This window comes from Empidonax traillii, unplaced genomic scaffold (assembly GCF_003031625.1).
Source record: "Empidonax traillii isolate 1590-97213 ecotype Southwest subspecies unplaced genomic scaffold, ASM303162v1 scaffold492:size733235, whole genome shotgun sequence".
NCBI lineage: Eukaryota > Metazoa > Chordata > Aves > Passeriformes > Tyrannidae > Empidonax > Empidonax traillii.
Window position 1 is genome coordinate 607,880 of NW_020955685.1, and position 24,305 is coordinate 632,184.

Genomic DNA, 24,305 nt, shown 5'->3' on the forward strand with positions numbered 1-24,305 from the left:
TTGTCCCTGTCGTTGTCTCAGCCTGCCATGGCCCCTGCCATGACTCCTGCCACGATTCCTCTCAGCCCTGGTCCCTGCCGCGGTCCCTGCTCCGCAGGACCCGGCTGGCTGGCAGCAGGGCAGGATATCCCCTGGGACAGCCATGTCCCCTGGGGACCGCCCCGGCACACCCAGCCGGAGTGGCGCTCCCACAGTAGCCAGCACCGCGTGGGTGACTGTCCCCGGCCCAGCCATCAGAGACACCGGGGGAGCACCGGCACCTTCGGGGGGTGCCGCGGCCGGGCGGGGACACGTGGGGCGGGGCCGGGAGAGGCCACGCCCACCAGTGAAACCCGAACTCACCGCGCAGTGCATGCCGGGGACCCGGAGGGCGGTGCCGCTCGGCCGGGAGGTCCCTCCCACCTCCCCAAGCCACACCCACCTCATGTCATCTGGAAGACCCTCCCGTCCCCGCGCCGAGAGAGCCGGCCCCGCTCGGACAGGACAGCCCCGCCCACCTCAATAAGCCCCGCCCACCATGTGAGCCCCGCCCACTCCCTGAGCCCCGCCCTCAGTTCACCCCTGGAGGGCCGGCCCAGCTCAGCCTGCTAAGCCCCGCCCACCCGCTCAGCCCCGCCTTCACTCAGCCCGGTCCAGCCCCGAGCCCCGCCCACCAGGTAAATGCCCCGCCCCCGCGCGGGCCGCGCGCAGAGCACGCCGGGAGCGGCGGGCGCGCGGCGATGGCGGGCGCGGGGCCGGGCGGGCGGGACGGGGCCGTGAGGGCCGCGCTGGCCGTGGCCGCGGCGCTGGCGCTCGCCCTGGCCTGGCTGCTGCTGCGGGGCGCGCTGCTGGGCGCGGCGGCCGTGGGCGCGGCGGGCGCCTGGTGCGCCATGCGGCCCGGCCCGCCCGCGCCGCGCCCGCCCGCCAGAGCCGCCGCCAACGGCGGCCCGGCCGTGAGGACCGCGCCGCGCCGAGCGCAGCCCGGGTAAGGACGGGAGGGATGGGGGCGGCGGGCGGGGGGAGTCTCGCCCCGTCCCGCACTGACCGCGCCGTGTCCCGCAGGGCCCCGCGCTGCCCGCCGCAGCCCCCGCGCCGCCGGTACCCGCTGCCGCAGCCCCGCCCGGCCGCGCCGTTCGGCCTGTCCGCCGCCCGCTGGGAGGGCGGCTCGCCCCGCGCCGCGCCCTGGGCACGCCGGGCCGGTCCGCTCCGCAGCCCCGTCACCGTGAAGATCGCACCGCCCGCCGCCGGCATCGCCCGCGCCCCGGCGTGAGTTCCGACCGGCCGGGATACACTGCGGGGAGCGGAGGGGGATACCGGGACACAGCGGGGAATCACGAGGGGGGACTGGGGCACACCGCGAGGAGCCCGCTTATCAGCCGCGGAGGGGACCGGGACACGCTGGAGGCAATCACAGGGGGTACTGCGGGGACCCACTGGGGGAAGCCCACTTATCACCGCGGGGATACTGGACGCATCGGGGGAAGCCCTTGTCAATCACGGGGGATATCGAGACACAGCGGGGGAAGCCACATTATCAGCCCTGGGAGCACCATCCCATCCTGAGTGCTGCCACATGGCCAGGAGGATGGTGTGACCCAAACCCTCGGGAGAGCTGTGTTCCCTTTTCCACGGGAGAATTCTGAGCAGTGATCCCAGCCAGCCTAACAGCATGCTCTGCTCTGCCTCCCAGTCTGGAGCAGCTGGTCTCACCCCTGGCCTTCCCAGCCACCAGCAGCCCCGACCCGTGTGCCAAGGAGACTGTGCTGAATGCCATCAGGGAGAGCAGGAAAAGGGCCGTGGAAGAGGAGGAGGAGGAGGACCAGACCTTTGGGAACGATCAGGAGAGCAAGAGAAGGTAACAAGGGAGCAGCTCAGGTCACTGACGGTGTGTCGGGAAGGTCTCTGATGGGGCTCTCGCTCCAGTGATGACAAATGGGATGTGTTCCTGAGAGTGCCAGGCCTGATGTGACCAGGATCTGGGCTGGAAGAGCTCTGTGGGAAGGGAACTGCAAGGAGGAAGCACATCCCATCCATCACCTGGCCCTTGGGGCTGTGTCAGACAGTGCTCTGAGGCTCCTGTTGTCCTTGAGATCAAAGGGATGTGGTTTAGGTGTGGGTCCAGTGTGTTCCTCTGCCTGGCTGGGGTTGGGAGGGGCTGGGATGTGGTTTGGGGAGCTTCGCTGGGAAGTGGCTTCTATCCTCACAGGAATTTGCAGACTGGGAAGGTGTGGTGGGAAGTGCCAATGTCTGCTGTGAGCTCTGTCCTTCGTTCAGCCCCAGGCTCCCAAGAGAGGATCCTCAGGTAGATGGATCCTTCTTGGAAAGCTCTACACACTTCCCTTGTGGGCTGAGTGAGCAAAGGGAGGTGAAACGTGAGGGTAACAGAAGACACTGCTGCTCTTGTTAGTCCAGGTCAGCAACTTCCAGCCCTGAGCATCAGGGAAGGAGGGTGCCCTGTCTTTGCCAGCACCCTGGGAAGGACCAGGAGTAAATCCTGAATGCAAGGTCTGCTGGAGCCCAACAGTCCAGGCACAGCACTGCCTCACTGCCCTGCCCTCATACAGTCATGGAATGGTTGGAGCTGGAAGAGACATTAAAAACCATCTCATTCACACCTTCCACTAGCCCAGGTTGCTCCAACCTGGCCTTGAACGCTTCCAGAGCTGGGACAGCCACAGCTTCTTTGGGCAACCTGTGCCAGATCCTCCCCACCCTCACAAGGAAGAATTTCTTCAGTGTAGCCAACCTAAATGTCCCCTTTTTCAGTGTGAACCCATCACTCCTTGTCCTGTCATTACAGTTCCTGCTACAGAGTCCTTCTCCAGCTCTATTGTAGGCCCCTTCAGACCCCGGAAGGCTGCTGAGGTCTCCCTGGAACCTTCTCTTCTCCAGGCTGAGCAGCCCCAGCTTTCTCAGCCTGTCTCCATAAAGAGTTGCTCCAGTCCCCCTAGCAACTTTGTGGCCTTCTCTGGACTTGCTCCAACTTGTTTCATCTTTCCCAGTTGTGTCCATGGAGGCTGTTCCCTCTGTGCTGGGCCTGGTCTGGGCAGGGAGCTGGGGCACTGCAGAGAGTGGCTTGGGCAGTGCCCAGGCACATTGTCCTGCTGCTGGAGGTGACCCAGAGGGCACAGCAGGGCAAGGCAGGGCGCACCATCCTCCTCCAGCACTGAATTCCCATCTCTGGATGCTTGACTTGGTGGATCTGAGCCCAGCAAGAGCCAAGCAGGACAACAGCAGGGTGGATGCACGGAGGGGATCAGCTCGGGGGTTTTCTTTATTCTGTTTTAATGTGCCAGTGCACAGTTCTGCCCCAAAAGCCAATTTTGAAGGCGTTCCTGTCTGGGAAGCACAAGGAATGCTCGTAGGCAGAAAATTCTGGGACCTTGGAGGGCAGAAAGGAGCTGTGTCAGCTGGAGAGCACAGGGTGGCCTGAGCTGTGGGGTCAGCATGCTCAGAGCTTGAGGGGAGCTGTCCTGCACTTTCAGCTCTGCTTCACAACAGGCTTTGCTTTGGGACTGTCACACTTCAGATCCTCTTGGAATCATTGTGGGAAGGAGAATTCAGCTTCTGACTCAAAACAGTCCTGGGCATTGGTTTGGCAGAAGTTGGAGATGAAAGTTTCAGAGATCAAGTCTGTTCAGAGAGACTCAGCAGCTCGTTTCTGGGAGTATTTTAGCTTAGAATGATGGATTTGAGCAAAGATTTTTATTTTCTTATGCTCAAACTAGTGTGCCCTGTAGGATGTTGGAGTTTGAGGTGAGAGTCAGTGAGGACAGGCCCGGGGCGAGAGAAAATCCACACGAGTCTGCAGAGGTGGAAAAACTCTGTCCTGGGTATTGGGTCCCAGGAAAAAAAGCAGGGTTTGAGCTCTCCCAGTGTTGAGCCTGCCTGGAAAGGAGCCTCTCCCCAGGCTGGGAGAGGCTTCCATACTGCCCCAGGCTTCCACCCTCTCTCCCACAGGCGCCACGACAGCAGTGGAAGTGGGCAATCGGCGTTTGAGCCACTGGTAGCCAACGGTGCCCCCGCCTCTCTCATACCCAAGTAAGTGCCCAACAGGCCAAAAGCAACTCCTGGGATGGTGGAGGGGAGCAAAAATCTGTGGGATCTGGAAAAGGGGCTTGGGTTTTGCTTGCAGAGCCTGGCTTTGGGGGAGAACAGGAGAGGCTGTTGGTCTGTCACCCTGTGTCAGCGGGGCTGCGTTGCTGCTGAGGGTTATTCCCAAGCCTGTAAGGAGTGGGATTGCCTTTCTCTGCCTGCCCAGCATGGAAAGGGCCTTTGGGCAGAGCTGGGGAACTCACCAAGCCTTCAATCCCCTCCTGCAGGCCAGGCTCTCTGAAGAGGGGCCTTGTCTCTCACTACCCCGACGACTGCTCCAACAAGAGGTCCCGCACGTCCTCCATGAGCTCCCTCAACAACACGTACTCCGGGGGCATCCCCAGCTCCATCCGCAACGCCATCACCAGCTCCTACAGCTCCAGCCGGGGCCTGGCACAGGTACGGACACCTGGGCTGCACGTTCCTCTGGGAATCACCCGTGGAATCCCAGTGCTGGGCTCATGAAGAGCAGCATGGCTGTGTGCCTGGATCTGCTGTGGCTCGGCTCACGTCCCCGAGGGTCAAGTGGCCTGTGGGTCCAGCAGCAGTGTTGCCTGTTTTCTGGAGAGTCCCAGGCTGAGCTGCCCAGCTGTCTTTGCACCAAACCAAGGATGAGGCTGTTTTCCCCTCCCTCCTCATCCCTGATCGGTCTGCAAGGCTGGATAGATGCAGGTGAAAGGAAAAAAAAAAAAAAGGCTTTGCTGCGCTGACACCTTTTGAGCTGGAGTCAGCAGTGTGGGAGCCATGTGTTCCCTCTCTGACCCAGGTCCCAGCTGCTGACTGATGCAGCACTACTTGTGTCCTGCTTGGGCTTGCAGATGTGCCAGGGACACTTAGCCATGGCCACTGGAGCTCTGTCTGTGTGGGGGAAGGTTTGCTCCACGTAGTGGTAGGGAAATGTTTCCTAGGGCTAGGGGTAGTCAGATCCTTGCATTGGGATCCTGCTCTGAACTCCTGGCAAGGAGGTGCTGGCTCCTGCCAGAGCAGCCCCACGCACGTGAGGGTATCCAAAGCAGCTGGGTGGCCTCTGCCTGTGTCACACAAAGGCAAGAGTTGGCCCAACAGTGTCCTGGCTCTGGATGCTGATTGTTCCTCATGTGGGTTCAGCTTGGGGTGGCCAGACATTGAGCTCCCCAAAATGGGGGGGGGGGGAGTTAAGTGGTGGTGAAGCAGGAGGGGCTCTGGGCTCGTTAGGCTCATTATCCACAGTCCTGGGTGATGGGTTGAGTGGGGGTGAGCAGGAGCAAGGGGGCCTCTGCTCCCTGCGAGCCCCATACCGAGTTATTGCTGGTGTCTCTTTATCCCAGCTGTGGAAGAGAAGTGGTGTGAGCGTGTCCCCAATGTCCAGCCCAGCGTCCTCCCGTCCCCAGACCCCAGAGTGGCCTCTGAAGAAAGCCAGGTAATCAGCCTCTCACAGAGCCAGCTGGGAATGGAGCTGTCGCTTTCCCAGCAGTCCCAGTGCCCAAGTCCCAGTTTCCACTGGAGCTGGGACAGTCCAGAGTCCTCTCTTAAAAATAATGGTGGGTCATGCAGTGTGTGGAGACCCTCTTGTCGTGTTGATTGGCCCCACTGTTGCCCTGTGACACTGTGGTGCCACCCCTGTCCTGCTCCCAGGTGGGGGTGGAGATAGAAGGGCTCAAAGTTGCTGCAGAGGTGATGGTGCCTTATGGCAGTGGCATGGCCTGGGTTGGTGGTTGCTGGAACACTGGGTAAAGACAGGCCCTGATTTTTGCCACCACCTTGAAATCAAATCCCAGGGCTGTATTGTAGTGCCTGCCTTTGAGCACAGCCCATGTTCTCCTCTCTCCCAAATCAGAGGAGCCTGAGGTTGTGTCAGAACCGAAGCCAACACAGTCGCCTGGTTGACACAATCACCTGGTGACAGGCTGAGTGTAACTTGCGAGGGGCGGTGCTCCCATCCAGGACCCCCAGCTGCCCCCCAGGGCTGACCCATCCTGAGGAGGGGGTGCAGGCCCAGCCAGGCTGGGGCTGGAGCAGGAAGCAGCTCCTCTTCCTGAAGCTTCGCAAGGCTCTTGTCCTGAGGTCTGTTTGCAGGAGGCAAAGAAATGCCAGGGATGCTGGTGGGAATCCTCAGCGTCTTCGGTCTCATCCTGCTCCCTGGGATGGGGCTGAGCCCAGGATTGATCCTAACTGGTTTTCTCCTGCTGGCACAGGGAAGAGGAGTCACATCGTTCCAACACTTCCACCCCAGTGAAGTCAGACAAAGAGCTGCAGACAGAGAAGGGTGAGTATAGATGGGCCCTGGCTCTACACCTGGGTTGGATGGGCCAGCAGAGTGAGCAAAATTAGGACAGGAGATAGCTTAGGTAGGTGGAAAGTTGGAACGTGCTGCTCCCAAAGCAGTGCTGCTTCAGCCGGCCTCAGGGACTGCCCTGGTGGGATTTCCAGGTGATGGGGGCTGTGTCAGGGATGCCTGGGAGCTGGCTTGCAAGGGGAAGCTCCAGCTACCAACCCAGCATGGGTTCAGGTGTCAGCCTTGGCCAAGACCTGCTGTGGTGTGAGTGGAGTTCTGATCATATTCCAGGCTGAGCTTATTCCAGTGCTTCCTCAGCTAAAACAGAGAGGCAGTCCTCTGTGCCTGTGGCAGATAGGCCCCATGGCACGGTGCAGGGACCATCCTGGAGCTAGGAAGGGGTTGCTACCCCACAGAGCCCTAGCCGGCTCTTGTCCCAGACTCCCTGGGTGTGTGGTGCCAGCTGCTCTTCCAGGGGTATCACAGCCTTGCCCCTGGCTCTGAGCTGGGCCATCCAGAGAGGGGTTGGGACAGCCCCATCAGTACAACCGAGCGCCTGCCCGGAGCTGGACCTGACCTGTCTCCTCCTGCAGTGGCGGAGTCGCCGGTGTGGAAGAAGCGGAATTCCCTGAGCCCGCCGTCGGCGCCGGGGAGCAGCGGGAAGCGCAAGCGGAAGATCCCGTTGCTGTCGTCACTCCGTGGGGACCAGCTAGTGCTGGTACGTCGCTGTCTCACAGCCCCTCTGGCCCCGCTCTGGCGATAGAATGTGCTCACTGCAATTTCTGCAGGGCTGGGGGGACACTGACCTGCCTGCCCTCAGGAAGGAGGCCCCGTCCTTGGCCGAGTGGGAAGTGACGCTGTCCCCAGCCCCAGTGTCTGGTGGGCTGTGCGTGGTTGTGCTGCCTGCTGCCGGACCAGGTAATGCCTGGGGAAGGCCTGCCGTGCCCTCAGTGCCACGCCGGGGGTCCAGCGGAGTCGGGGACCGGAGCTCCGCGGTAGCTGCGGCAGGACCAGCTGCTTCACGGGGCTCGCCACGGCCAGTCGCCAGCGCACCTTCCGAGAGGCTCTGCTTCCCTGGGAAGGAGCTAAGCTGCTGCTGCTCTCTCTTGGCAGCCCCCGCCACCTCAGCTGGGCTACTCCATCACCTCGGAGGACCTGGATGCGGAGAAGAAGGCAGTGCTGCAGTGGTTCAACAGTGTCTTGGAGGATAAAGCTGGTAAGGGCAGGCTGCGAACGTGGAGGGTGGTAGGAGCAAGCCCAAGGCTGGCAGGGCAGTGGGGTGTCTGGAGCACGAGCTTGGGAAGCACCTGTGTTCATCCTGCCTCAGTCTGGAGGTGCTTTTTGTGCCTTCAGAGCAAGGAGATCTCATACCCCGGCGTCCCCAGGGTGCTGTATGAGGTTCCCCAGGGCTGTGGGGTGTTGGTGTCATTTCCCTGCCCACTGGAGAAGCTCTGCTAAGGGTTTGTCCCCCACAGCCAGTTGTGGATCCTGATTCCTTGCTCCTTCCCTATAGATACAGTCCCCAGCACCACTGCAGAGACGACGCCCGTGTCCAAGCCGCTGACATTCACTGTGACCTCATCAGGGCCTGCACCTGCCTCCACAGCTTCTGCCCTGGCCAGCTCCTCACTCCTGGACAGCCTGAAGAAGATGCAGGGCAGCCAGGCTGCACCCACAGCACCAGGTGAGGACGAGGAGGCTTGGCAGAGTGGGGCCCTGGCAGAGCCAGTCAGTCACAGCAGGAGCTCCACGTTGCCTCTATGTGAGGCAGGTGACAAATCCCCTGTTCAAATGCTCCTCTGGCAGCAGAGCTGGCAGGCAGGTCTCAAGGGGGCACACTTGGGGACACCAAGCCCCAGGTCCTGCTGGGGGCTGTGGTAAGTGCGGAGGGCTGGGTGCGGTGGGTACTGCTCCAGGAGGCTTTGCACCAGCAGGTGGGTGCCTGGCAGAAGGGCAGGCTATCTGTAGGTGCTCCTCTATCCCTAAATAAGCTCTCTCCACCTTTCCAGACACCACTGGAGCTGCAGCAGCATCCCAGCCACCTCCATCAGCTGCACAGCCACCCGCCCCTGCGGTGTCACTGGAGTCGAGCTCTGTGCCTGACACCTCTGCTGACACCAAGCCTGTGCCCGTGCTGAGCACACCTGCCCCTGCTGCCCCCCCTGCCCTGGGGGTGCAGCCCCCAAGCAGCCTGGCACCTGCTGCATTCACTGAGCTGGGCCAGACCCACAGCAAACCTCCCTCTCTCCCAAAGCCAAGCATTGTGTTTGGAATGCTGAACACCCCTCCTGCCAGCCAGCCAGCAGTGACTGTGGCCACTGCTGTGCCCAGCACAGCCACTGCCACGCCTATTACAGCCACTGCTGTGCCCACCCCAACCACTGCTGTGCCCACTGCAGCCACTGCTGTGCCCAACACTGCCACTGCCGTGCCCACCCCCATGTTCAAACCCATCTTCGGTGCTGTACCGAAGAGCGAGAGCACAACAGCCTGCTCGGCTGTCACCTCCACCACGGCCACCGTGTCTGCGAGCTCAGGCCCTTCCTCAATGTCCTCCACCACCACCATGTTCAAGCCCATCTTCGGCAGCGTCACCGCAGCTTCGTCCCCAGCGAAAGTCTCTCCTTTCGCCTTCAAACCGACGGCACAACCGGCCCCAGAGCGACCCGGAGCCTCCTCACCTACACCGGTGTTTGCAGGCCTTCCAAACATCATCTTCACCACTGCAGCTACGACAGCCACCACCCAGAGCTCATCCACGGATGCTGCCACTAAACCCGTCTTCAGCTTCGGACTGACCCCACCTGCCTCCACAGGCCCAGCCACTGGCCCGGCTGTCACCGTCACCGCTACCACCTCCACCGGTGCAGCACAGCCCTTCCTGTTCGGGGCCCCAGCCAGCTCCACTCCCAGCACAGAAACCAGCTTTGCCACCCCAGGGCCCATGTTCCAGTTCGGGAAGCCACCTCCGGCCATGGTCACTGCCACCACCACTGCCCCAGCAGGCCCTGCCTTTGGCCAGGCACCTTCAAGCTCCACGGCCGTTGCCGCCACCACTGCGGGCTTTAGCATATTTGGGGGCACCACGCTGACCTCCTCTGCCCCAGCCACCACAGCTCAAGCGCCTCTGACATTCGGCTCCTCCGTTTCAGCTTTTGGCAGCTCCTTCGGCACCGGTGCAAAGGCACCACCGCCATACCCTGGCGCCGGGAGCGCCTTCAGCGCCGGGGCTGCCGACAGCCAGGCGTCCGCCAGCAAACCCACTGCTGGCCCCGTCAGCTTCACCCCCACGTTCAGCTTCGGAGCCCCTCCAGCACAGTTGGCGGCTCAGCCGGCATTCGGCAGCGGTGTCCAGACGGCTTTTGGCACGACCAGCGCCCAGGGCTCATTCGGCACCAGCAGCACCCAGTCGGCTTTCGGCACCACCACCTCGGTGTTCTCCTTCGGAACAGCCACCTCCACCACGTCCGGCTTCGGTGCCACCACCCAGACCACGAGCAGCAGTGCCAGCGGCGCCGTCTTTGGCACCACCCCGTCCCCGTTCACCTTCATGGCCACCACCCAGCCGGGACCCTCGGCCGGCGCCTTCGGGATGAGCACGCCGGGCCTCAGCAGCGGCTCCCCGGCCGTGACCTTCAACTTCGGGGCTGGGCAGAGTGGGGCAGCCCCGGCGGCAGCGCCCTTTGGCTCCTCCCTGCAGCAGAGCACGCTGGGGGCACCAGGCCAGAGCACCCCCTTCGCCTTCACCATGACCAGCACCCCCAACAGCAAACCCGCCTTCGGAGGTGAGTCAACATGGAATGATTGGAAGGGACCTTATAAAGATCATGTTCCGCTCCCCTGCCGTGGGCAGGGACACTTTCACTATCCCAGGTTGCTCCAAGCCCTGTCCAGCCTGGCTTTGAACACTTCCAGCTTCTCTGAGCAACCTGTGCCAGGGCCTCACCACCCTCACAGGGAACAGTTTCTTCCCTATATGTAACCTAAACGTCCCCTCTTTCACTTTGAACCCATTGCTCCTTGTCCTGTCACTGCAGGCCATGTCAGGGGTCTTGAGTTGGGCAGCAGCATTCCTGAAGGACCTTGCCAAGTTCCCGGGCTCCACAGCCCTGGAGAGGCTGGTGCTCCTGCTGTGCAGAGCCTCTCTGTGCTAAGGGAAGGCACTTCCATTACTCCCTGTCCAGGGCCTCAGCCCTTAGTGGTGGAGGGCAATCCATCAGCTCTCCTTGGCCCTTCTGAAGGCACCAGCTCCCTGGCTCCACACCCAGCCAGGTGTCCTGCAGGAGCCAAGGTTGTGCCGGTCCCTAACAGCCACCTGGAGCTCCCTTGCCAGGCAGGGAAGCTGCCAGCCAGTGACTACCATATCTTTGTCCTCACTCTCAGGGTTTCCCTAACATTTCACAGCCTTACTGGGCCGTCCCAGCTCCCACAGAACTGAAACCCACATGCTGAGCAAATGCTTGATGTAGTAAGACAGAGGCCTTTCTTTCTCCCTGGCAAATCATTGTGTGCAGCCCCTCTGCCAGGAGAGCCCAGGGATTACCCAGAGGGTGTGACTTCGGCATTAAAAGGGGTTTTTGGGAGCCTGTCTGGGAGTTGGACTGTGGTGCTTCAGCCCCTGCCGAGAATCCTGTGGGTGCCACTGGCTCCCAAAGGCTCTTCTTCATTTGCCAACTCTGGCTCACCGTGACCTGTTGCTGATTCTATGATTTCCAGGAGCTCCTGCGCCCACCTTTGGGCAGAGCACGCCCGTCCCAGGAGCTGTGGGCAGTGGGAGCAGCACCCTTTCCTTCAGGACACCCAGCACTCCTGCCTCGGGCTTTGGAGGAGTCGGCTCATCCATTGGTAAGGAGTGAGATGATGCTCCAGCCCTGGGGACCTCACGGGTCATGGTGTCTCCTCGGGCTGGGGACAGTGGCAGGGCCAGATGTGTTCTGGGAGCTGGCTCAGGTGGTACCAGCTGGGCTCAGGGGGACCCCAAACCTTTTCTTCCTCCCATGGTAGGCATCACACTGTTCCCACGGGGTGGGGATCACGCTGTCCCCAAGGCTGCAGAGCCCTGAGCCACCTTTCTGCTTCCAGGTTCGTCCACCCCCATCTTCTCCATCGGGGCAGGATCCAAGACGGGCGCTCGCCAGCGGCTGCAGGCACGGAGGCAGCACACCCGCAAAAAGTGACCCCGGTGCTGCTGGGCCCCTCTGGCCCACGTGTGGGGAGCTCCAGGCTGGAGCTGTCCCCGTGGTGGGACCAGGCCCCGTCCCTGCCACCCACTGGAACCCATGCCGGGTGGCTGGGATGGGATAAACCAAACTCTTGTTACTTGAACAGTTCAGAGCCAAGGCTGGACGACCCTCTGTACATATCCGCAACGTCCCTTCCCTCACTTTATTTTGCCATGTTTAATGATGTGTAAATTTTTCCCCATTTGCTACTTCCAGCTTTTCCTGTGCCCCACCCCCAGCCCTCGGCCAGCCTTGGGGCTGTGTCCTGCTCGGAGCCCCACTGTGGCCATGCTGCAGTTCCAGGCTGCCCAGGGACCCCATCTTCACCAGGTCCCCAAGTCTTTCCCATTGCTCATCCTGTGGCCTGGTGAACATGCTCCCATCCCTGCTGCTGGGGTTGGTGCCAGCCTGGTGCTCCCCGGTGCCGTGGATGACCAGCATGGCTTCAGCTGGGTGACCTCATCTGCCACCTCCAGCCGAGGACACGCCGTACCCCCAAGGCCCGTGCTGGAGGCACGGGGTGAGGATGGGGATCCCCCCGCCCCTCTCCCCTCCCCGCTGCTCCGTGGGGCTGTGGGCTGCCCCCACCCCGCTCCCCCTGGTCTGCTTTGTCCGTGCTCCCGTTGTGCGCTCACTGAATCGAGTTTGGAGGAAGAGCTGAACCGTGTGTGTGGCGGCATGTTGGTTATGCCGGATTTGCTGTTTGGAGTTTCTTTTTTGGGGGGCGCCGGTCCCTGGGGGGGGGGACGTGCCCCGGCTAATTGGGTGTTGACAGTAGCATCACTGCGTGGCTGCTCGTGCTGGGGAGTTGTCCCTTCCATGTCGTGACTGAAAGGCAGCTGGGCCGGGGGTGGGTTCCAACCCTGGCAGTCTCTTCCCTCCCTTCCCCTCTCTCCTGGTGCCCCCTCCCCACCTTGGGGTGGGAGGGCTCTGGAGCTGCTCCCAGGATTCCAGAGCAGATGGGTTCTCCTCACCCCTCCCAAGTCCAAAGTGGTTTTTATTTTTAGCTCGTCCCCCTCCCTTTGGGTTTTACCAGCTCTGAGGAGCTGCAGTGCTGCCTCCACTGTCTCCATCCAGCCAGGAGTGGGGATTCCACCCTTCCCTGCCTGGGAGCTTCATGGGAAGAGACTGCTGGAGCTGGGGGTCACCTAAGAGCCACCCTCTGCCTTGCCCAGGGCAAGGGATGGGCACCCCATTCCCAGGAGTGCTCTGCTGCCAGATTTTTACTCTCCGAGCCGTGTGAGTGTGTGTGTCTGCTGAGGTCTAAATTAAAAAAAAAAAAAAAAAGCAAGAAAAAAAAGACAAAAAAAAATTACAAATATTTAAACGTTTTTTAACAAAATAAAAATTTATTTTTATATTTAAGCTAAATTGCCTTCAAATTCCTTCAAGCTTGGTTCAGTGAGGTTGCCAGCTGTTAGTGTGTAGCTGTTCCCCACCCTGGCTGTGCCCACTGGGATGTGCTGTGCTGGGAAAGGCAGCTGCATCCCATGGGCTCTGCCGTGCTCCCCCTGCTGTACATCATCCCCTTCCTTTTAAATGTGATGTATGTGGATGTGACTAAACCTTTTTTTTTTTTCTTTTTTTTTAATTATTTCTCTGAGGGTGAGGAGCAGGAGCTCTCACGTTACAGTGCTGAGTGCCAGGGTCAAGGTGTCTCTCCCGGCAGGAAGGGCAGGTGACGGGCTCTGTGTGGCACAGAGAGGACACAAAGGACCTGCAGGTGCTGGTGGGGGTGGTTCTGGCCATCCCCCACCAGCACAGCTGAGGGTGCAGTGGGCTGAGAAAACATATCCTTGGGGTTTGAGGAAGCGACTGGGACAGGATCAGTACCCACCAAGACTGACCCTGGGCATCCCTCCCTCTGCCCCAGGCAGGGTGGTGGGCCAGGAGAGCGCCCACCCTCCCCATCCTCAGAGGTGCCAGGGTTTGGCCAGGTCCACTCCAGCAAGACCTATGTGCCAGAGAGAGGTGGGAATGAGCAGGGACAAGGTGAGGGCACCCTGTAGTCCCACACCCCCAGCCCTGTGAGGTGCCAGGCTGTCCCTTCTCCACCACACAGCCCCTGCCGGGAGAGCCCCCAGTGCCTGGGGAAGGCTGGGTTTTAAACTGACTGAAGACTTGGATCATTCCTGGTGTGGCTGATGAGGATTTTAGTGTGAATGTGCAATTTTTGTTTCCTTGCTTCTTCTGTCCCTGGTTTAAAATAAAACAACTGTGTTCACACGTGTGTGATTCCTGGGGCTGGTGGGGTTCAGGTGCCACTTCTAGCACACTCTGACTCATATGTCCTTGCTCCCCCTCGTCAAAGGTAGGCGCAGGGAGAGGATTATTATTATTATTTATTAATTCACTTTTTCTCCTCCTATTTTGCCTCTACTACGAGCAGTGGCAGGACTGCACAAACAAGCTGGAGAAGACAGTAGAGGAAGAGAAACTTTATTCTGCTTCATTTCTACAGTTCAAGGCTTTTTTTTTTTGAAGCTCCACATCAGGCTGGGTTCGGGAATTTTTGGGAGGGGAACATGATAAAACAACACCCTTCATCGAGCTGGAGCACCCAGACCCTGCGGGGTGCAGAGTGGGGGTTGCCTTGGGGGCAAACCTGAGGGGGGTTGGCTGCAAGGGGCAGCCCTGGGTGACCAGTTCCCCCTCCCTGGCACCAGGGTGACCCCCGGGGCTGGCACTCAGTGCAGGGGTTACAGAATTCCCCCTGCAGCTGCAGCTGGCACAAGGCTTGACTTGTGCCCAGGCAGCAGGAGTGTTCCCTGCAAACCCATCTGGGCAGGGGGCAGTCCAAAAAATTGTTTCACTCCTTCACCCGCTGCTTTTTCCTCTTCCTCTTCCTGGGAGCTGCTCCTGGCTCCGTTTCCTCTCTGGGCTGTGGCTTCTCCTCAGCTGCCACAGGCAGGGAGCTGCAGACAAGAGCAAACATCCTGAGCCAGAGCTCCTGCCCCCTGCTCCTGCACCCACCCAGACCCCTCTGCCTCCCCTCACACCCTCCCCAGGGTGCCCTGCAGCCCTGGCTTTGGCCGTGGTGCCCCCCAGAAGTAAATGGAGACCCTCAGTGCCCTCCTCTCACCTGGGGGCATCAGCCCCTTCCTGGCACCGCTCCAGCACAGCCACGAAGAAGCCGTGGGTGAGGGTCTCTGCGGGGGACGCCCGGAGGCAGCTCTCGGCTCCAGGGAAGGCAGTGAGTCCTCGGCAGGGCCAGGATGGGAAGGCGGTCACCAGCCTGTGGATTGGGATGAGGGTCAGCACCAAACCCTGCCCTACAAGCCCCCTGAGCCACCCAGGCAGACCCACCTGAAGGCTGAGCCCTGCTCCTGCAGCACAGCCTGCACCACATCCTCGTTCTCCTCGCGGTGCACGGAGCAGGTGGAGTAGACCAGGCGCCGGAGGGCTGGGAAGCTCAGGGCATGGCCCAGGACCCGCTGCTGGAACCCGGCCAGCGCCTGCAGCCGCTCGGCACTGGGGGCCACCTCCTCCCCAGGCCCCCGGGTCACCATCCCTGCAGGATGGGAGCTGTCACCGAGGGGTCTGCACACCCCCAGCCCCGTCCTCGGGGAGCAGCCAGAGTCCCCTGTGTTACCTGAGCCGCTGCAGGACGGGTCGAGCAGGATATGGGTTACCCTGCTGTACTTGGGGTCTCGGGGGTCCACAGCCAGGAAGTCCTGCTGGGCCAGCTGGCAGCTGGTGACCCCTGCCCGTGCCAGCAGCGTGTTCATGGTGGCCACGCGCTTGGGGTCCACATCAAAGGCAAAGATCTGGCTGGAGGCAGAGCACAGTGCCCAAGACAGGCATGAACATCCCACCTGGCCCCGGGAACCCCTAAACAGCAGGCAGGCACAGCCTGGGAGCTGCCCCACCCCACAGGGGTACAGGGGCTGGGAGTGAACCCCTATGTGACTTCATGTCCCCTTAGGTGCTTGCAGTGGCCCAGGGCTGTCAGAGCCACCAGCTCACCTGAGTTTTTGGGGCAGGGTGACAGGCTGCAGCTCTGCCACCTTCTCGTGCTCTCTATGTGCTTGGGGGGACCAGGGCCACCTTTCCCCCTCCCTCCACTCTCCCCCACAAACCTGCCCTCACCCCTTGTTCCTCAGGATGGCAGCCAGGTGGCTGGTCTTGTTCCCGGGAGCAGCGCAGGCATCGATGACGTGGGAGCCGGCAGCAGGGCTGAGGAGGAAGGCAGGGAGGCAGCTGGCCTGCAAGAGGGACAAGCCCGTGAGAGGGGTGGGCAGCAGCACCCCAAGCCCTCCTCAGGGCACAGCTGGCACTGTGTGGTCACAGGGACCGCAGCGACACAGGGCCAAGGCCACCAGAACTGGAAGCTTTGCCCAGTCCACAACCCCGTGCTCCTCCCAGCTGCTGGTCCCCAGCTCCCATGGAGGGTTTTATAGCCCAGGAATTCATTCCAAACCTACAGGCTATGGAAGCAAAGCCCCAGGGAAGGCTGCATCCGCAGTTTCTGCTTTGACCTAAGAGCTGCAGCAAAGCCCAGCCCTCATGGAAGGAGCTGACCCTACACCCTGTCAGTGTTTTTCCCACCCCTGCAGCCTCCTGCTCCCACCTTGTCCTGCAGAATGATGTGTCCTGAAGTATACAGCAGGTTGTCATGGAAGTCTGTCTGAGGAGGGAAAACCAGCAGCTCCGGGAGATGAGGATCCAACAAGAACTTCTTTCCGGAGAGGGCCCTCAGCTCCTCCAAGCTGCCCATGAGACACATGGAGGATGAATACACATAGTCCTGGCTCACTATGGCCATGGCAGAGCCCTCCAGAGCCCAGGCTGAGTCCCCCTCATCCCACAGTTCCTCCCCAGCTCCAGGCAGCACCCACAAAGGCAGAAACTAAGTGTCGGGTGATGGAAACCTCAGCCCAGCCACCCTGAGCACCAAGACCAGCAACCCTTCTACCCACCAGACCTCATCCCAAGCCCCTGCTGCTTTGCTGACACCCCAGGTAAGGTGGGATAGCAGGAAGAAACCCTCACCTGGCTGCCTTGCCCAGGTAGGAGTATCCCTGGCGCTTGAAGAAGTCGATCACATCATCCACACAAGTCTTCAGGGTGTTGACCCGGACGTAGCGCGGGACCTGGGAGGCTGTGAGGGCCAGGCGGGTCAGACACAGCCCCCCACAGCTCCCAGCACGTGGTGCCCACCCAGCCCTGAGCCCGCTCACCTGCGGGGCTCGCCTGCTCCGGGGCCAGCAGGTCCTCGTTGCGGCTCACCTTGTGCCGCACCTTCAGTCGGGCCAGCTCGGCCTCCAGCCGCGCCCGGTGCCGCCGGGCCAGCGCCTTCCAGCGGCCCCCGCACTTGAGCCCTTTGCCGAAGAGCAGGTCGTACACCAGCACCTGCGGGGAGGGCACGGGGTGAGGGCATGGGGACACCACGGCCGCAGGGACACCCCGGCTCCGGGACATCCGGGGTCCGGTACATCCCGGCCCCAGGGACACCCCGGCTCCGGGACATCCCGGCCCCCTCGGGTTGGAGACATCCCACCCCCGGGACCCCTCGCTTCCCCCGTACCTTGGCCAGCTGCGGGGGCAGCTTCTTCTCGGCCTGCAGCAGCGCGGCGCCATCCAGCAGCTTCTGGAGCACCGGCGCGTAGCGGAGGGTCTCGGACACCAGCGCGTAGAGCTGCCGGACGTGCTGCGGGACGGGCAGGGGCTCAGCGGCACCGCCGCACACCGCGGGGCTCCCCCAAACCCCCGGCTCCGACCCACCCCCGCCGGGCCTGAGATCCCCCCGGGCTCACCGGGAAGCCGCTGTTGTACACGAGGCTCTTGAGGCCGCCCTGGCCGCGCTCCAGCCCGTCCAGCACCGCGGCGGCCGCGCTGTACAGCGCCATGTGCGCTGCTTCTAACACCCCGGGCCGCCGGGCGGGAGGGGGCGAGCGCGGCCCCGCCGGCAGCCGGGCTGGGATCCGGGATTCGAGAGCAGGCATCCGGCTCCGGCTCCGCCTCCACCCCGGGGGAAGCGGCGGCCGGGCGGGCCCGGGCAGGGGCAGCCGGGTTTGGTAGGGGTAGAGGGGCAGCCGCTGTGCGGGACCGGCGGTTCGAGCCGCGGCATCCCGGCCACCATCATCGCCGTCACTCCGGCCATCCTGGTCATCCCGGCCAGCCCCATCACCCCGCTCAGCCCCATCAACCCCGGCCACCCTGGTCATCCCGGCCAGCCCCGTCACCCCGCTCAGCCCCATCAACCCCGGCCACCCTGGTCGTCCCGGCCAGCCCCGTCGCCTCGCTCAGCCCCATCACCCTGATCATCCATCATCCTGTTCACCCCAGAGGTAGCAGCCACCTCGGCTATCCTGGTCACCCTGGTCACCCCGGTGATCCCAGCCACCTGGCCACTCCAGCACCCTAGTCATCCTGGCCACCGCTATCACCCGGGCCAGCCCAGTGACCCCCCCTCAGCCCCGTCACCCTGCTCACCCTGGTGGTCCTGGCCACCCCTATCAGCCCAGTCAGCCCTGTGACCCCAGTCACCCCCGTCACTCTGGCCATCCTGGTCACTCTGGTCATTCTGGCCACCTCTGTCACCCCAGTGACCCTGGCCACCAACCGTGGCCACCCTGGCTGCTCCAGCTGTTCCAGTGGAACAAGGCACCGACAATGTTAGCAATGTCCATGACACGTGGATGTTGATGGTGATTTACTGCAGACTTTGGTGGTATTCATCCTGAAGTCAAACAAATCCAAGGATGCCCAGCCCTGGAAAGAGGAGGCTGCCCTGGGGAAAAGACACAGTTCCCCACCCCAGCTCTCAGCCCTGAGCAGCTGGACAAGGCACTGTCCGGAGCAGATCAGTGTCCTCCCACTGTGACTGACCTGCTGTCTGCACACAGCTCTCTGTGGCTGCTTTTTGGGCTCCCATGTCCCCCCTCCAGCAACCCCTCCTGCCCTGCAGAGCAACACAGCTGCCCCCTCAGCTCCACTTTGCTCGGTCTCTCCGTGTCCCCATGTCAGCCAGCAACCAGCCCACCCAACTCAAACTCTCTTTATTGGGAAGGACATGCCACAAAGACTCTGGACACTCGTGGCTCACACTTTCCAGGCAGACAGGCCTTTCCATAGGGAGATCCTTGCAGGCCAGCGATGGTTCGGGTGTCTGGGACAGCCTGGCAGGCTGGGAATGGGGATTGCTGAGGTGAAGGCTGACATTTTATGCTCTTAGGGGAGAGGGGAAGGACCCTCCTGTGCTGCTAAAGCTTGTTGTGCAGCACCACGGCTTCTATGAGAGGACAACCCTGCACACACCCACACAGGGTGAGAGCTGGGACTGCTCAGCCTGGAGAAGTTGTGTGGAGACCTCACAGCCCATTCCAGGATCTGAAGGGGCCTGCAAGGAAGCTGGAGAGGGACGCTGCAGTGACAGGACAAGGAGTGATGAGTTCACACTGAAAGGGGGGAAATTTAGGTTAAATATACAGGAGAAATTCTTCCCTGTGAAGGTGGGGAGGCCCTGGCACAGGTTGCCCAGAGAAGCTGTGGCTGCCCCAGCCCTGCAAGTGTCCAAGGCCAGGTTGGAGCAACCTGGGCTAGTGGAAGGTGTCCCTGCCCATGGCAGGGCAGTGGAACAAGGTGGTCTTTCAGGTCCCTTCCAACCCAAACCATTCCACGACTCCATGCCTGTGACCCCCACCCAGGACTCAGCCACAGCCTCATCCCTACTGCTCCGTGTGTTCCCTGGGGGCAGGATGGGGTGCCCAGGGGTGCCGGCTCGTGGCAGGCGTGGGCAGGATGATGGGAGGGGAGTAGGACCCTCGCTCGGGCCAGCACAGATCCACGATGGGGTAGAGCTGGCCCTGGAACTCCGCCTGGAAGGTGTAGATGGGGCTGAGCTCGTCAGGGCTGTCAGCATTGTAGAAGCTCAGCTGCCCCCTCTCGTAGTGCAGGAAGAGGCCGATGCGCCGGGGCCGGGCCGTGAGCGGCAGCGGCACCCGCGGGGAGCTGAAGGCCTCGTACACCTTCCCATCTTTCAGGCCAATGAGCCACACCCCGCTCTCGGGGCACTTGCTGAGCTTCCCCTTGCGGCTCACGGTGCCCCTGATGACACCCAGGCGCCAGTGGTTCCTGGTGCCCACTATCACCTCCCAGTAGTGCCGCCCGCAGGAGAAGCCCTTGGAGGTGAGGATGCAGTTGCTGGAGTTGAAGCGCTTGGGGTTGCTGTCCCGGCGCTGGGAGAGCCCGCACTGCACCACCGTGTCCCCCTTGGAGAGCTCCAGGAGGGGATGTGCTGTCACTGGGTCCAGTTTCAGCGCCTCTGGAGCTGGAAGGAAAGCAGGCAGGCTCCAGGCACACCGGAGGCACAGCCTGGCTCAGCCCTGAGGACCAGCACTGCCTGTGCCAGGGCCCCCGGCAGGACGGTACCTGGCAGGACACGGCGGTGCAGGCGCTTCCACACTGTCATCTTGATGTCATCTTGGTGGAAACAGGGCTTGAAGGACACGGGGCTGAAGGTGCCATCACTGGGGTGCAGGCTGGGGAGCTCTGACCTGGAAAGATGAGACAGCTGTGACACAGGGGATGGGGGCAGCGTGTGACCGCTTCTCACCTGGTATGATGGAGCCACTGGTGTGACACCAGCTGCTTGTGCCCTTGTCTGGGGTGGAGGTGATGGCTCTGGCTAGGCCGTCCCTCACACCTGCAGTGTCTCCTGAGGCTGCTTCAGCAATGTGGAGGTGCCCACTGGCCTGGGACCTCGAGCCTGCTATGGAGGCACTGCCATTCCCACAGTTGCTGTTTGCTGCTGGGTCCCACCACTCACCTGAACTGGGAGGAGCCATATTTCTGGAAAACAAAAGAGAAGAGAGTCAGATACAGCTGCACAGCTTCTCAGCCTCTCCAGCCTAAGATTTTCCTCTCCTGGAACTGTTATGGGCATTGCCTCTCCTGGAGGGCAGTTTTCTCCCATGGGAGAGCCCTGGCTGGACAGGGCATCCCACTTCTCTGGTGTCCCAGCTTGGTGAGGGCACCCAGTGCCCAGGGGTGCTCAGGGCAGTGAGCAGGGGCTGAGGGCTGCAGACCAGGCTGGCACCCACACTCACCCTGACAAAATCCAGCTGATTTTCATTGCCCAGGGCTTCCAGAGAGCTCTGCATCTCCCTCAGCCTCTGCAGGGCGTCCGATGTCTGCTTGACCTGGGCCTCGATGGAGGAGATGAGCTGGGCTGCCTTCCCCTCGATGCTCCCCAGGAAGGTGGCCTTCTCCTCATCAATGTACCTGTGCAGCTCCTGGAATTCCTTCCGGACCACCCACTTGTAGACATCCACCTCAGCCTGTGGGGAGGAGCACGTGGCTCTGCAGGGCTGCCCTGCTCCTTCACCTGCTTTGTATTGTCAGAGGTGCCACCAAGTCACCCCCCAAAGCCACCAAGGCCGCCCTCCCCTGCCTTTCCAAATAACCAGCAGCTCTCTACTGGATGTTGTTCCATCCTCAACACCTCACCACCATCCCACCCCCGCCTTCCACCTCTTCTCCCCCAGATTTTCCCTTCCTGACATCCCAACCAGCTTCATCAAAGTGAAAGAGCATTTTGATCCCTCTGCTCCCAGAGCCTGCGGCCTGGGCTAAGGGGAGACAGCTCCAGCTCCTCTTTGGTTTGGGTTGAGCCCCACTGGGAAGCTTCAGCCTCAGAAAGGATGTCAGGAGGTGCCTTGGAATCATCTTCCACATGGGAAATGTAGCTAAACCAGGCACAACCTCCATGTGAAGCCAGCAGTGTTGCCCTGAGTGGGAAGGCTGCTCCGAGCAGAGCCATTTTCACCTGTTATCTCCCCACTTCCAAGGACATTGGATCAAACAGTTCCTGGCAGGAAGCTCGGAGAGGTTACATCACCCTTCTGGAAACAGGGCTGTGGCACCAGAGAGGGCTCCTTCCCCCTTCCCAAAACCAGGACTGGGCTTAGTCCCTGGGTGTCGTGGAGAACACAAAACTCAGGGAGCAGGGTGGAAGATAAGCCCTATCTGCTGCTGCAGGGAAGGGGAGAAGAGGAGAAGAGGAGTAGGGGGGTGAGCTGGGAAGAATCAGGAGCAGAGGTTGCTCCAGGGACACCAAGGACTCTGGGACACAAAGGACTTGGGGACATGGCATGGGCTCCCCTGGCACGTGGCACTCACTGCGACCCGGCTTTTGTTGTTGATGAGTTTGCTGCACTGTTCCTCCAGGTTCCTCTGGCACTGCTGGATGTTAGTCAGGAGAACAGAGAGCTCCTCCTGGAAACACAGCACCATGGAGGTGGCCTCCTTCCTCCCAGGGAACCTCCATGGTCCCAGGCAGTGCCTGTCACCCCCAGGGAGCACGTGGCCCTCCTGAGCCACATTCTCCTACATGTTCCCTAAGCTTTCTGGGGCCCTGCACATCCTGCTGATCTTTACTTTCATGGTCAGGAGGATCTGGAGGTGCCAGAGGCAGGAGAGCACTCAGCATGGCCCCAGTCCAGGTGCTACTGCCCAGCCATTCCTGCCAGGAGCACCGTGTCACCTCTCCCACTCCCAACACTCCACGTCTCACACCCCAGGCCAGCACCAGCCAGGGGCACCCTCACAGTGCTGGTCCCAGCAGTGGCACAGGAGCTTTTCTGGTGCCTCCTGCTCTTATCTCCCCGGTGCCAGGAACGAGGGGGACGGGTGGTTTTGCCATTCCTGGGGCTTCCACGTGGCTCTGGGCAGGGAACACCAGCTGTTTGCTCTGCCTGGCTGGGGCTCCTGTTTCCCACCCCCCTGCTCTCCTGTGGCACCTCAACCCTGACCTCCAGACTCCTTTTGATGCTGTTTGAACACGGCACCCCAAACACCTGAGAAACAGCTGCCCCCCAACCCCTGCCCCACATCTGGCCCCGTTCCCAGCCTGTCCCCCAAGCACTGCAGGTGCCCCTGGCTGGCTCTGCCCTCACCTTCATCCTGCAGTGCACGGCGGGGATGGGGGTGAGCCGGTGCTGCCGGTGGGCGCCGATGGTGCCGCAGAGCCCGCAGATGACCTCGTGGTCGAGCTCGCAGAAGAGGCTGAGGGGGTTGTGGTGGGTTGGGCAGGACTCTGGCATGGGTTCTGCCTCGCCCCTGCTCCGCAGCACCTCGATGAGCCGTGCCAGGGTGACGTTGGGGGCCAGGGGGCCACGGGGCATGGGCTGGCGGCACACAGGGCACGGGAACTGCCCCTCCTGGCCCTCCCCGTGGAGGGACAGCGTGCAGGGCTGGCAGAAGGAGTGCCCACACTGCAGCATCAGCGGCTCCCTGAACACCTCCAGGCAGATGGGGCAGAGCAGCTGCTCCTCCAGCTCGGCGAGGCTCATCTTCCGAGCCATCCCGACACCTTCCCGCTGTGGGAGACACGGGATGGGGGGGGATCAGTCCTGTTCCAAGAGGAGCAGAGATGAGTGGAGACGCAGCTCAGCGCCTGGGGATGGCAAGGCAATGACACTTCCACCCTCGCACGCAGTTGTAAACTCATCATTAAGCTCCACACAAAGTCCAGGATGGCGATTTCAGCCCACGCTGTGGGTCTGTGGCCACACCTGGCCACGGCTCCTGGGTGTCACCCCTAAGCTGTTCCCAGCTGGCAGGGGTGTCACATCAGCCCATCCCCAGAGTCCTGCCTGTGTGGTCGGGCTCAGACACACCCAGGAGGGATTTTCTGCTGGAAAAACCCCCCAGTCTTGACTCCCCTCTGTATGGATTCCCACAGATCTCTTTGGGTTTCTCATCTCAACCCATCGACATCCTCAGAAGGATTGGCATCAGCTCAAGTGATGCATCTAAGCAAAAGCAGAAGGAAATCACAAAAAGCACGTTTATCTTGGATACAGGGACAGCCATCACACAGCAAACACCCATGGGGCTGGATTTTGGGAAGCTGAGACGCAGCTCACCCCCTTGAAACCTGTTTTTGCTTTCCACGCTCCAGGACAGCGCTCCTGAGAGACACAAGCCCAAATCCCATCCTCTGCCAGCAGCTCTGGGGAGCACAGGGCAGCTGTTTTCCACCTGTAAGGTCGGGCAGCGCTGCCTTCCCTGCTTTTTTCCAATGGGACAGAACTGCCAGGGCAAGGCAAAAACACCTGAACTCCAAGAATAGAAACCTGAACTCCAAGAATAGATACCCTAAGGCAAAGAAAATAAACCCTGGAGTCAGGGAATTGGCCATTTCCCCAGGGAAAAGGCAGGCTGTGTCCTGAGCTGGGCTGCAGTCACACATTGCCACGGGGGTTTGGTGAGCCCAGGGAAGCTCTGGGGTCAGACTGCGACCCACCAGGCACCCCAAAAGGGAGGACCAGCCTCGGGTGCTCCCTCTGCTCACACAAAAACACCCCCTGGAGACCCAAATAACCCCCCACCACTCACGTGCCCTCCACGGGACCCCACGGATGTCCCTCCGCTTGTCTCCGAGCAGCGGGATGGAGAGTCCAGCTGCTCCTCTCCTGCAGCCCTTCCAGAGGCTTTTCCCTGCCCACGGGACAGCCCAGGCAGGCTCTCGTCCCCCTGGACAAGAGGACAGGGCGCACCCCAGGGAAGGGCTGCCCACCAGGCACACACACCACATGACTGGGCAGCAGCCCAGATAAGAGCCAGTGTTTGCCTCCAGTTCGCAGCCACTGCTCCCAAAACCTGCTGGGATTTCCCTCATCCCTCCCAGGAACGTTTTTACCAAAGCACTTCGCTATCAGCCACGTCTAAGATAACTTAACTTAAGATACTGTTATCAACTAAGTGAAGATAACTTTCTTATTAACTACTTATTTTTGGTTAAACCACGG

The 24,305-nt window shown here is 61.4% G+C and overlaps 3 protein-coding genes across 3 annotated transcripts; 1 reads left to right on the top strand and 2 right to left on the bottom strand.

Moving 5' to 3' along the window:
- Window positions 1-719: 719 nt before the first annotated feature.
- LOC114063804 (nuclear envelope pore membrane protein POM 121C-like) lies at window positions 720-13,774 on the top strand. Its single transcript, XM_027896336.1, has 13 exons — window positions 720-964; window positions 1,042-1,245; window positions 1,670-1,834; window positions 3,940-4,020; window positions 4,302-4,473; window positions 5,382-5,473; window positions 6,249-6,319; window positions 6,922-7,046; window positions 7,442-7,544; window positions 7,842-8,012; window positions 8,338-10,113; window positions 11,045-11,173; window positions 11,411-13,774. The coding sequence occupies exons 1-13, from the start codon at window positions 720-722 to the stop codon at window positions 11,503-11,505; spliced, it is 3,429 nt and encodes a 1,142-aa protein (XP_027752137.1). The 3' UTR covers window positions 11,506-13,774.
- Window positions 13,775-13,968: 194 nt separating this feature from the next.
- Window positions 13,969-17,400, bottom strand: NSUN5 (NOP2/Sun RNA methyltransferase family member 5). The gene is made up of 10 exons (XM_027896319.1): window positions 17,307-17,400; window positions 17,078-17,200; window positions 16,731-16,902; window positions 16,543-16,651; window positions 16,121-16,259; window positions 15,640-15,755; window positions 15,143-15,321; window positions 14,857-15,061; window positions 14,633-14,785; window positions 13,969-14,465 (listed from the first exon to the last, which is right to left on the bottom strand). The coding sequence occupies exons 1-10, from the start codon at window positions 17,397-17,399 to the stop codon at window positions 14,360-14,362; spliced, it is 1,395 nt and encodes a 464-aa protein (XP_027752120.1). The 5' UTR covers window position 17,400; the 3' UTR covers window positions 13,969-14,359.
- Window positions 17,401-19,220: 1,820 nt separating this feature from the next.
- Window positions 19,221-22,856, bottom strand: TRIM50 (tripartite motif containing 50). Its single transcript, XM_027896337.1, has 6 exons — window positions 22,449-22,856; window positions 21,673-21,768; window positions 20,601-20,831; window positions 20,321-20,343; window positions 19,924-20,048; window positions 19,221-19,822 (listed from the first exon to the last, which is right to left on the bottom strand). The coding sequence occupies exons 1-6, from the start codon at window positions 22,854-22,856 to the stop codon at window positions 19,221-19,223; spliced, it is 1,485 nt and encodes a 494-aa protein (XP_027752138.1).
- Window positions 22,857-24,305: the final 1,449 nt, after the last annotated feature.